This window comes from Ochotona princeps, chromosome 1, assembly GCF_030435755.1.
Source record: "Ochotona princeps isolate mOchPri1 chromosome 1, mOchPri1.hap1, whole genome shotgun sequence".
Taxonomy (NCBI): Eukaryota; Metazoa; Chordata; class Mammalia; order Lagomorpha; family Ochotonidae; genus Ochotona; species Ochotona princeps.
In genome coordinates, this window is record NC_080832.1 from 112667015 (window position 1) to 112679304 (window position 12290).

The 12290-nt window shown below is 47.8% G+C and overlaps 1 protein-coding gene across 2 annotated transcripts in view; it reads left to right on the forward strand.

Moving 5' to 3' along the window:
• The window catches only part of ILRUN (inflammation and lipid regulator with UBA-like and NBR1-like domains), a 98146-nt gene extending 88104 nt beyond the window's left edge, over positions 1-10042 (forward strand). For both annotated transcript variants that reach the window (XM_004590293.3, XM_004590292.3), the window contains one exon: positions 9819-10042. In XM_004590293.3, the coding sequence (XP_004590350.1) occupies positions 9819-9854 (36 nt within the window). In that variant the 3' untranslated portion in view covers positions 9855-10042. The remainder of the gene's footprint in view (positions 1-9818) is intronic.
• The last annotated feature ends 2248 nt before the right edge of the window (positions 10043-12290 follow it).

A 12290-nucleotide genomic window follows, 5' to 3' on the forward strand; every position in this document is an offset into this window, starting at 1 on the left:
TCCAATAAAAATAAATGAATCTTTAAAAAAAGAAAAGATTACTTTTATTTATTTGAAAGGTAGAGTTATCAGAGGGGAAGAGACATAGAAAAAGGTTTTCCATCTACTGATTTGCTTCCCAAATGGCCACAGTATCTGGAACTGAGCCAGGATGCTACAGCTCCATCTGTGTCTCATGGGTGGCAGGGGCCCAAGTACTCAGGCTACCTAGTATCTGCTGCTTTTCCCAGACGTATAGGCAGAGGTCTGGGCCAGGAGTGAAACAGCTGGGGATGCCAGTGTTGACGGTAACATCTTAATCTACCTAGCCATAATGGTGACCTGAAGTCTGATGTTCTAGAACATACCATCTGAAGTTTGCTGGCATATTGTCTGTTTTCTGGAAATAATTCATGTAGTTAAGGTCGTGTCGGACAGATCTTGTTCATCTGAGGGAGCTGCAGAAGAATTTGTGGCCAAGGAGGAAGTGACAGAGCAGCTGAGGAACCAACCCCTGCAAACTGGCAGATTAGCACATTCTGTACCAGAAGGGGCTTGCCAGGAGACTCTAGGCTTAATGATATTTCAATTCCTGTCTTTTGAAAACCCAGAACAGCCAGTAAAGTCGCCCCAGCCTTACTGGTGTTTGTGTTGGCATAGGTAGTGTGTGCCTTTCAAAAATAAACTAAGCAAACACTACTAGCCTTAGAAAATGCCTTTTGTTGTTTGTAACATTACTATCTGACAGAATAAAAGTTATCTCCAGGAACTCTCCCTTTTGTGCCTCAACAGCTTCAAAGCAGTCCATCTCTTTTATTTGCTTTGGGTCTATGAGCATTGTTTCAGACCATTCTGATGGCTGGAGGTCCTGTAGCTGTGAAAGAACCTGTGTTCCTGAAGTGGTCAGCATTTTTGTGTTGGTTGTAAGGATGCATCCTTTTCTGTGTATTCTGAATTAAGCATTTGAATTTCTGATAGCAGGCAAAGTATGAGATTTGTCTCCTGGTGTAGGCAAATTTTTGATTCCTTTCTTTCAGATAATATTGTCACTATTGTAGCAGGATATGCAGAATGTAAGATTAAAAGCTGCTGTTGCTTAGGGAGAAAGTTACAAGCTTCCTTAAGAGTTCAACTTAAAACTGAAACTTTTTCCAAAATTGGGTGAAGGTGGGGGTATGGCACAGCATTGAAGTCACCACTTGGAATGCCTACGTCTTGCCCCAGAGTGCTGGTTCAAGTTCCAATCCATTCTCATTCTCATTCTCTCTCTCTCCCTCTCCCCTCCCCCAGCCTTCTAAATGGATGAAAACAAGCAAAAGCTCTGGGTGTCGCTCTGCAAAGCCTTGAGGATCTTAGGCTTTGTGCTGTGATTTTACTGCCTAAGGCCTGGATAAAATTGCTCTACTTGGAGCAACTTTAGTATCAATCCGTAAGAGAGGCCTCATGGTGCTCAGCCTGTGCTGAGCTGTCTTCAGATTACTTCCCTCTGGGAATGGGTGCTGTGGTATAACTGTTTAAGCCACCACTTGCAATGCCAGTGTCTCATATGGGCACCAGCTTGAGCTCCACCTGCTCCACCTTAAATCCGGCTCCCTGCTAATGCACCTGGGAAAGCAGCAGATGACCTGCCAGCCATGTAAGAGACCTGGATGAAGTTCTTGGCTTCAGCCCAGTCCTGCCCTGGCCATCATGGTTGTTTGGGGTGTCAACCAGCTTGTTACTGTCAGTTTCTGTCTCCCTCTCTTCCTGTCCCTCCCTTTGTCTACCCCTCTTCCTCTTTCTCCATCTCCTTCTGTGACTTTGCCTTTCAATAAATAAATAGTTCTCTCTTTTTTTATGATGTTTACATTGTTGATCAAGGTAGGAAGGTTCAAGGGTTAGGAGAAAGTGAGTGAGACCATTCTTTCCAAATTTTCTTCTCCGGTATCTGCAGGAAGGGGAGAGATAAAGGGGAGAAGCCGCACCCAGTTTCCCAGCTGTCTCAGTACCCGGGGATGGGGAACGGCTACCTGATCTCATCCCAGGGTCCCAGATGTGGAGCCTGCTCTGAGGGTTCTGCTTGAGTGGTTTTGATAGTTCTAAAATGCTGTCAGTCTCCCCGATCCAAGGAGTAGGAAATCCTTCCAAGGTCCATTGGCTGACATAGTCAACCTTAGAGTCTCCGTTTGCCCAGGTGTTTGTTGTCAACGCTTGGCTGAAGTAGTTGTCCAGTTTGTTCTGCCCTCTTTCCTCTGCTATGGTACCAGATGCCCTCTGCAGGCCCCAGTGGTCTGCCATGTCCTCCATGTTCATCCGGGCATCCACTGCTCCATTTTTCCACCAAGTAGGCCCAGTTCTGACACACACTCTACAGGTAATCCACTGATTCTGTAATTTTCTCCTTGTTTGGAGTTCTGAGTCTAGCGGTTCAGTTGGGGGAATCCTCAAAGAGACCTCATCTGAGGTGATCCCAGACCTGATTCTTGCATATGCTTACCAGTATGGGGTCTGGCTCAGTCCATCACCCACATCAGCCTACATACTAAATGGTAATTGCAGTTGCTGGGACAGTTCTGTCTCCAGCCCCGTCTCTTATGCAAATTAGTGGATGCTGTGGCCCAGCCCAACCCAGCCCTCTACACACTTGGTCCTCATGTATACTAACAGGAACTACAGCCTAGCCAGAGCGACCCCCCAGAAACCTCCACCAGGCGCCTGCCTCCAGCCCTGGTTTCTGTGTTTGCCAGTATGTGCTGCAGACTGTTCCAGTCTTTCCCAAATCCAGTTCAGCTCTCATACACATCAATGGATGCTGGAGTCTAGTTTAACCCAACTGACCTCACTGTCCAGCCTACACTTATGCAAGGGTGCCACTCCCTGTCTAGCCCTGCCCTTCACCAGCTCTTGGTTCTCATGCTCACCAGTGGCAGTTGCAGCCCATTAGAGAGGTGCCCACTGATTGCCTCCAGGTGGTTCTAAGTGCTATGTACATGCTCCTAGGAGTTTGGAAGAAAGATAAAATTAAAAAGTGTGATGTAATTGGAAATGTGCTACCTAAATGACTGATGGACCTGAATTGAACTAGAGGAAGGAAAAACCATGTGAAGGAAGGCCCAGAGGCAACCACAAGGCAGGGTGTGTTTGTGGGACACTGGCCAGCCTGGTTGTGGTGACTGAGGTGTGCTTAAAGAGGGTGAGGCAAACTTACTTCAGAGGAAGACCTGTGAAAACCAAGTGAAGGAGGGTTCACATCTAATGTGAAAGGAAACAGGGTGCCAACCATGCTCTTGAGCCAGGGGAGTGGCAGGATGAAGCCAAGCATAACTGAATGGGACCAAAAGACACAGTTTACTGTTTGTAACCAGCCATTATCAGGGTGATGGCTGTGAATTGTCAGAGCAAAAAGAAAGTTGACTAAAGGCTATAGGGGCCTGAATAGAAATTCTGAGAGCAGGTGGTACCAGCAGCCTCGCCGTGTGTATCAGCACAACTCCCGCAGCCCAGCACCAGTGACTGCATGGTTAGGAACTTGGATAAGTGTCTCTCCTTTGGGGTCCCAGCAGATCACTTTTTCTGAAAGGGATCGTGAAACTCAGCTACAATTCTCCATCTCCTTATAAAGCTTTAAATGTGTTTTCAGTCACAATTATCTCTGCTTGAATTTTACTCTGCATGATTTTCTTTTGTGAAGAGGGTATGTGAAGGCTGTGGGAGTTGCCTTTGAACATGAGGATAGATGTGGGTGGAGGGAAAGGTAATGGGAAAATGGACGTATGTGGAAGAAGTATGGTGGGCGGGTCAGTAGAAGGAAGATGAATGACAGGTCAGAAATTCCCTAGTAGGACTCTAGAGCTTAATTATTTGAGCAACGGAAGAGCTATGTTACAGAGCGAAGTATAAAAATGATTTCATAGGGCTTTAAAAAAACAATACTCAGCACACATCGAACAGTGTTAAGCTTTTAGGCAGTTTTAGCACACCCAAGAGATTGGACTAAACCCCTCCTGTGGTCAGCCCTCATACACAGAAGTACATTTTTCTCTGGTCTTAAGCTACTCTAGATACATGTCCTTGGCTGTTGTGTTAGACACATGTGGGGGCTGACGCGTGACAATGGCTTAGACAGCAGTCTTTTTAAAAAAAAAAAAAAAAAGATTTATTTTATTTTATTACAAAGTCAGATATACAGAGAGGAGGATCTTCCGTCCGATGTTTCACTCCCCAAGTGAGCACAACGGCTGGTGCTGTGCCGATCCGAGGCCGGGAATCAGGAACCTCTTCCAGGTCTCCCACGCGGGTGCAGTGTCCCAATGCATTGGGCTGTCCCAGGCCACAAGCAGGGAGCTGGATGGGAAGTGGAGCGCCGGGATTAGAACCGGCGCCCATATGGGATCCCGGGGCTTTCAAGGCGAGGACTTAAGCCGCTAGGCCACGCCGCCGGGCCCAACAGCAGTCTCAAAACGTCTGCAGTAGGTCCTGCCATCCTGAAGAGGCCCAGCACTGCTGCTAACAAGCCTCCGTAGCACTCACCAATGAGAGTGACATATTCCTGAGAGAACGCCATTGCCCTTCCTGGTACTCCAGAGCGTACTTCATTTCTAGTTAGGGAGAGATTTACAAATGTAATCAGAGCTTGATCACTCTGGCCTGTGAGCAAGATCTTAGCACATCATGTTTGTGGTACTGAATCAGAACAGAACTTAGTACTAAACACTGTATTCTTCTGTGTTTGAATTCAGTGTGCGTAAGTGATTAGAAGGAGCTCTAGGCGAGCAAAGCACTGACCAAGACTGGCCCAGGAAAGGAGGAGGAAAAGGGCCCTGGTGTTACCAGGTGCTATCCGATGCTGCCATCAGTATACACCAGGAGAGCATGTTATTTCGCAGCCATGTCTTTTTATTAATCTGTGTGAGCCTTCTTATTTATTTAGATCAAATCACAAATAAAAACAAAATAAAGAGAGGTATGTGAAAGTTTCTGTGTTATGGTGGTTTATCTAGGCAGCAAGTTTTCCTATAAGGAAAGAATAACTCAAAGATCTCAGTGGGACATCTCAATCATTAGGACTTTCAGGCCCCCTTCCCCGCCCCAGAATGGGAAAGACAGAGCCCCCTCAGCAGGATGGCGTATTTTACAGTTCACTCTTTGATGTGAGGGAGCACAGTAACAGGCACAGGTTCACCCTCCAACGGGCAGTCTGGTTCCCAGTAGATAGCACTAAAAAAAAGAAGTAGCTGAAAGAGAATTTGTTCTTGGTTTTTAGTACTTTGGTGTTCAGTGAATGTTTTTTTGTCAGCAACTTTTTTTTTTAAAGTCTGGTTGATCATCCCTTATCAGGAAATTGAAAAAAATCTCCAAAACCTGCAACATTCTGAACGCTACAGGACACCACAGTTGGGAAATTCCATAGCATTAAACATTTTTTCTTGCACCAAATTAAAGATCAGTGATAACCAAGAACCACGCTTGCTATTCCAAAGGATCTGCTGTTGTAAAACCTAAGTCGGAGAGATAATAATTATTTTCATGTTTGCTTTGAGGTTAAAATGGTAAATACTAGATCTTGTTCCTTCAGGAACTGTGATGGGTGAGACTGGGTTTATCTAAATATTCTGTCTAAACGTATTTTAGAACTAACCAAGTTATGATTTGTTGTAGTTAGGATTGTGTTGTAGAAGGGAATTCAGGGCTGACTTGATCTCTTTCCCCCTAAACTAGCAAACAACTGGCCAGTGCAGAAGTGCTGGAATTTTAAGAGGTCTTACTTACTTGTTAGCTGGCTTGAACTGGGGTCACAGTGCTCACAGCCGTGACAGCTGTTAAAGGGGAAAGCACCAGGAAGCCTCAGGCACAGCAGGCAATGCTTCAGCAACTCCCTGGACAGCTTCTCCTCTCCAGCAGATGGGGAACTGCCCCAAACCGCATGCTCATTTCTATGCACTTGGCTAGGCCCTAGAGAACTGGCCTTTACACCTGGCGTCAGATGGCAGGCGTTCTTTTTATTTTATTTTTTTAAAGATTTATATATTTGAAAAAGAGAGGGGGAGAAAGGAGAAGACATAGAGATTGAAATCTTCCATCTACTGATCCGCTACCCAAATGGCTTCAACGGCCAGGGTTGGGCTGGTGAAAAGTCAAGAACTTCCTCTAGGTCTTACACGCAGGTGCATGGGCTCAGGGACTTGGACCGTATTCTGCTGCTTTTCCAGACGTAATATTAGGGAGCTGGGCTGGAAGTAGAGCAACTGGAACTCAGACCAGTGCTTATATGGGATGCTGGCACTGCAGACAGCAGCCCCACTGACATTCTTTTCTGGGTTTTGTACCTGTGCCCTCTACTAACATGAATAAATTAGTCTTGCTACTGGTCCCTCTGTGATAGGACATGATTCCTCCAGAGAAGGTGACCTGCATCAGGTCCACTGGGTTTTGTGCTGGTGGCCTTATTTTTTTCCTGGTGTCACAGTTGAATTCATTTGAATTCTTCAGTACCAACCGGTGCATGTTTCCCCTGATCTGTTGTTCCTGGTGCAGTATTGTGCGGTACTGAAACAACTCTGTTTTTGAAAGACAGAGTTACAGAAAGAAGGGGGACAGAAAGAGATCTTCTGTCTGCTGGTTCACTCCCACATAGCCTCAGGAGCAAAAGCTGGGCCAGGTTGAAGACAGGAGTACCTTCTGGGTATCATATGGGTACATGAGCATTTGGGCTGTCCTTTGCTACCTTCCCAATGCATTAGAAGGGAGCTGGATAGGAAGTGGAGCAGCTGGAGCTTAAAACCTATCTTCATATTCAGGCAGCAGCTTAATCCACTGCACTATGACATTTCTCTTAGAGGAGATAGGTCACTGATGCCAGGCCATTAAAACAGTTGGCATCTGCTTTTTCTGCATATAGAACTCAAGTGGGGTCCGGACATGGTAGCCTGTGGCTAAAGTCCTTACCTTGCATGCCCCAAGATCCCATAGGGATGCAGGTTTGTATCCCGGCTGCCCTACTTGCCATCCAACTTCCTGCTGTGGCCTGGAAAATCAGTCGAGGATGGCCCAAATCCTTGGGGCCGTGCACCAGTGTGGGAGACCCGGAAAAAGTTCCTGGCTCCTGTTTCGGATTGGCTCAGCTCCAGCCGTTGGCGGTCACTAGGGAAGTCAATCAGCAAATGGAAGATCTTTCTGTCTCTCCTTCTCTCTGTACATCTACCTTTCCAATAAATATAAATAAATAAATCTTTTAAAAAATGAGTGGTTCCTGGGTCCCAGTAGAGGGCAAGTTATCTGTATTCCTGAACTTTCCTTGTAGGTTGTGGTTGGGGTTGACCACCAAAACCCATTATGGATCGGCTTCTCATTTGTTGTTTTTTTTTACAGATTTGTTTATTTATCTGAGAGTGTTTCTTTCACAGCGAGAGATGGAAAGATTTTCCATCCACCAGTTCCCTTTCCAAATGCTTGCAGCACTGGAGCTTGGCCAGTCCAAAACCAGGAGCCAGGAGCTTCTCCAGCCCTCGCACATGAGAACAAGAGCCTGAGGACTTGAGATGTCTCCTGCTGCTTTCTGAAGCACATTAGCAGAGAGCAGAATAAGAATTGAAACAGCCAGGACTCACACCAGCACCCGTATGGAATGCTGGTGTCATAGGTGGTAGAGAATTAACTTGCCACACTACAGTGTCAGCCTCATTTTAACTGTCCCCCCATCTCACCACTAGGAGAGATGCAGCCTGTTTGGCCGCTGCCATAGGAGGCCTTGGACAAGCTGTTCCTGGGGTCTGTTGCGGCTGGTGCTCTGTGATCTTCTGTGTCACCTGTATCTCTGCATTCGTGGAGTTTAGGACGAGAAGTGGTTTCACAGCAGAGTTGGCTCCTTTGTTCCTTTGCAGAGATGGTAGTTGATCTGAGGCCACCTTTCTATACCACTTACACACCAGCTACTCCAATCTGCCACTCTCTGGGTGAAAAGGAACCCAAGTAGCAATTTTCTTCCCAAAAGGCACCGTGGCCCTCAGTCATGAAGTAGATCAGTGCTAACCGTGATCTCAGCTCACCAGTACCACACTGAGTGGCCTAAGGACCAGCTAGGACACTCAGATGGGAAGTGGGAAATGTGCATCTCTTTCTCTGCCAATTCTGTGGTGCCTGATTTCTTTATCTGTTAAATGGGAATGGGCAACAGCTCCTTGGCAAGTACTCCCTTTTGCAGGTATTCCAGACAAGTCACCAGGCCAGTGCTTGGTTCATGAAAGCCACAGGAAGAGGGTGGAGTTTTCACTGGAAGGTGATTAGGTTTCACATAATGTGGAAATTTTGTCTTAGAAAACAAATACCTGTTTTTTTGTTTTTGGCGGGGAGTGGTGTTTGTTTTTCTTTTTCTTTGTGCCTTTTTCCTTGCATAGAGACCTATGAGAATTTTATTGGTTCTATTGGAATTTAATTGTATATTTTCCTTGGGTTTTTCTGGATGGATGAATAGTAATTTAAACTGCATAACTTCATACCTTTGATGTGTGTGTGAGTGTCCCTCCTACCAGGACCCTGGTTGGCAACACTAATGGGGCTGTGTCTGCAGTGATGGTTGTAGCCTATGCCTGTGAGAGGCGTGATTGGCTCAGCAACCGGCAGGCGTGTACCTGATGCTGTACACGCCAGCACTGTGGCGTTACCTCTATGAGCTTGGGGGTAAAGGGCTCCACAGAGCTGATACTCATGTCCGTGTCTGCCTGTGCTGCCTGCTCATTTACCTCAGAATTTTTCTTCCATGCTAAAGCAAGCAGCCAGAAAATATATTCTGCTGGGTTTTTTTGGAGATTTTTTGTGTGAAAAACAAAGGCAAGAACAGTCTTAGTGCTTCCACTAAATGTATTCTTAGTTGATGTGTGTGAGGAGAGGACTGTTTTATTTTTGAAGCAGAGGCAGATAAGAGAGCTCTTCCCTGCTAGTTCAACAAACTACTCCTCCTTCCCCATGCCTGCAATAGCCTAGTCAGGAGCTGGGGTTCTGTTCAGTTCTCCCATGTACGTGACAGGGACCCAGCTACTTGAGCCACCTCTTGATGCTTCCCAGGGTCTGCATTGGCTGGAACCAAAAATCAGAAGCAAAAACCGGGACCCAAACCCAAGCACTCCCATTATGGTGTGCGGGCCTCTTAGTTGTGAGGCCCCAGATGTTGGTACATTCTTAAGAACAAAACAGTGGGGCCTTTTCCACTCAGCTGAGGGGCATACCTGGTCCCTTTGGGAATTAAAATAAACTTTATCCTGTGGCAAAGTGGAGACAGTGTGAGGGGAGCACTGCAGTCTACCAGACTTGGCTTCAAGTCTTGGCTGTGACTTTGACCAACCTTGAACAAACCTCTTAGTCCTTGCGGTGAAGTGAACATCTGTCGGGTGGATGTAGTACTTCATTCCTGCCTTCTAGGGCAGGAAGAAGATGGAAGACCATCTACAACCAACTCCTGGTTTCCCACCTAGCCCCTAGGTGCTAGTGCATAAATGCTGTTTCTGCTACATTGTTTTTATAAATGTGTCATCTAGCCAGCAGAGACCAGGTTAAGGTACAGAAAGTGTTGTGTGTTATGTGGATGCTTAGCAGAGAGATGGAGACACTGGGTGGAGCAGATTAACACCCACTGCCCTACAAGTTATCAGACTGGGAGGATCTCGCCAGCCTCTCCTCTTCAGATAGTGTGATACACAAGAACTTAGCGACTTGGAAAGTGCTGAGCTTGGTCCTGCAGATGGCCCTGGCCATGCCTGTGGGGGTTTCCCTGTGGCTGTCTGGGAACCATGGACTCCTGACCTTGGTTTGATTGTCAGGTTGCACTGCTGTATCTACTGTCACTGACTATCTTCACTCTCTTCCAGGGGCTCCACGGGCCTTACCCCTTCGGCCAGTCTTAAACGGGTGTGTCAACAAGAAGAAAAAAAGGCCTGACTTTGGGGGTAGGGCAAGGGTTTCCCTGGATTGCAGACCACATCGCATGGACCCCTGGCTCTGCCCCCCACACCCCCATCCTGGAAGAAGAGGAGGAAGCAGAACAGACTAGTTTTGAGTAAACTCAGTGTGCATGTGTGAGTGCTGAATCACAGCAGTGGTGTCGAGACTTCCAAGAAGAAGCCATGCAGCTGCCTTGGGCTTGGTTGATTAGGTGTCCGTCTAACAAATCATTAGGTTACCCCAGAAGGGAAACAATTTTTTTAAAGGTAGGGTGGGAGGGGTAGCCATCTTTCTAAACAAAAGTTATTTTGCCTACAGAGAGGTTATAGTTTCGAGCACCTGTTAATTTTTCCCCTTTCCCACTTTTGTTTAAGCAAGGGATAACATGCTCTTCATAGGATTAGTGCTTGCTCTGGATATGGTTCAGAATGAAAACTACGTGGCATGTTTGGGGACTGCGGGGTCAGCGCCGAAGGAGCACAGCTGCCCAGGATCGTGACTCCAGCAGTCTGACCCCTTTTGTTTTTAATGGCATCAGCCAATGAGTTATCACCCTTCCTCCTCCTGTGTCTTTAATCTTGTGTTGATTTACACCTTTGACATTTGTATTCACCAACCCTGTGGCTTGTTAGTATCAGAACCTCTCTGAAGACCAAACTTCCCTGTGTGACCAGCAGAGGAAGCCTTGAGGACAGCGCTTGGGTGACGTGGGAGTTTGAGACTGAGAGGTGTCCTCCCACACTCGCCTGTGATGGTTGCCATGGCTTCCCTTCCACATTTCTCTTGGCAGGGAGACATGCCGTCCTGCCTCCATCTTTGCTGGGCCCTTCACACAGTGGCTCCCCACCCATGTGTGACCCATGCGTGTGCCATGGACACACACACGGGTGTTGGTACAGCCCACCAGCAGGCGAGTGTGAAGGTGTCCCATGCTTCTCTGTTGTCACACAGCTCCTCTCCCTATGTCCCCTCCAGTGGTCCTGCATGGTGTTTTCACAGCCTGTTAGTGAAGGCTGAGCTGTTAAAAATTTGAAAACACAGCCCCAAAAGGGGAATGCATCACAGGGATGGGCCACAGTCTCTGACCCCTTGATCTTGGAAACCACGTTTAGGTGGAAATTAGAGGACCCTCCATGCCCTCCGCTCCACCCCCCCCCCCCCAGCAGGATGGTCGGTTGTTGTAACGAGGTGGCCAAGGAGCAGCCCCTCTGGAGATGAGGTTGGCAGCCTCAGTGGCCTCCTGTGGATTCCAAGCAGATTGAGATGTGGCTCTCTCTGTGGAAAGCTTGAACCAGGCTAGAACAGCTGTCTGCCAAAGATAAAAGAATATGCAAAGCCCCTCTTTTCTCCTTCTCACCCCCTCCCTCCTTTGAGTCTTAGTTGGTTTGAGAGTCGGGATACAGATCTAGGGTGCGATTGCAGGTCACCTACCTGTTAGTGCACCCCCAGCCCTCCTGGGGTTGCAAGACAAGCAGGGAGACCAGGTGATGAGTGGTGGCTGCAAGGGGTTATAGAGCCTGGGTGTGGGTGAGGGTCTGCCTGCCTAACTGTCTCTGTCTGAGTGTCTGAGTTCCAAAAAATGTGTGGTGTTTGTTCCTCCTCATCCTCTTCTGAGACTGGTGTTTTTTGTTTGTTTGGTTTTTGGTTTTTGGTTTTTTTTTTTTTTAAGTTTGATTGTGGAAGAAAATGCTTGTATGAAATTCACCCTTCAGCTTCCCACCTTCCTCAGAAAACCAGAGGAGGAATGTCCGCCTGCCGAAAAGGGCAGTTCTGTGTCCAGGTCGGAGCTAGAGGAGGGCCCCCCAAGCACGTGCTCTGTGTGCATGCACAAGGGCACCTTCCCCAGAGGAGCCTGTCCCCTGGGGCTCAGGCTGGCTTCTGTCTGAGAGCCCCATGAGACCCAGGCTGCTGCTGTTGGTGCCAATCTCCTGAAACACTGCCACCCGGGAGCCCACACATGTCCAGCCACTGTTGCCTCCTGATGACCTGGAAGCATCGTTAGCTGTCCCTGGCAGGATCGAGGGAGGCTTCACAAGCCCTGCTTTTCTGACTTGCCATCTGCCCCATGCAAGGTTCCCTCCACTTCCCAGCAGGAGCTTCACTGGCCACCAGCCTTGGGTGTGGCCCTGCCAGAGTTGTCCTGCTGCTGCTCTTGCTTATAGGCTACCTCACCCCCAGTCAGTTCAGCATCCCATATGCCTTGGCTTGCTTCCCAAGAACAAGCCAATCTAATGTACACCCTCTGCAGAGGGCCAGAGCAAGTGCAGGCTTTCCTTGGCATGCGGGCAGAGGAGGGTACGTGACTTCCCCAGACCCAGGAGGATTTCAGAACTGCTGGCTCTCCTCCCCCTTGCTGGTGTGGACCCTGAGCAATGCCCAGAACCCACATCCTACCCTGC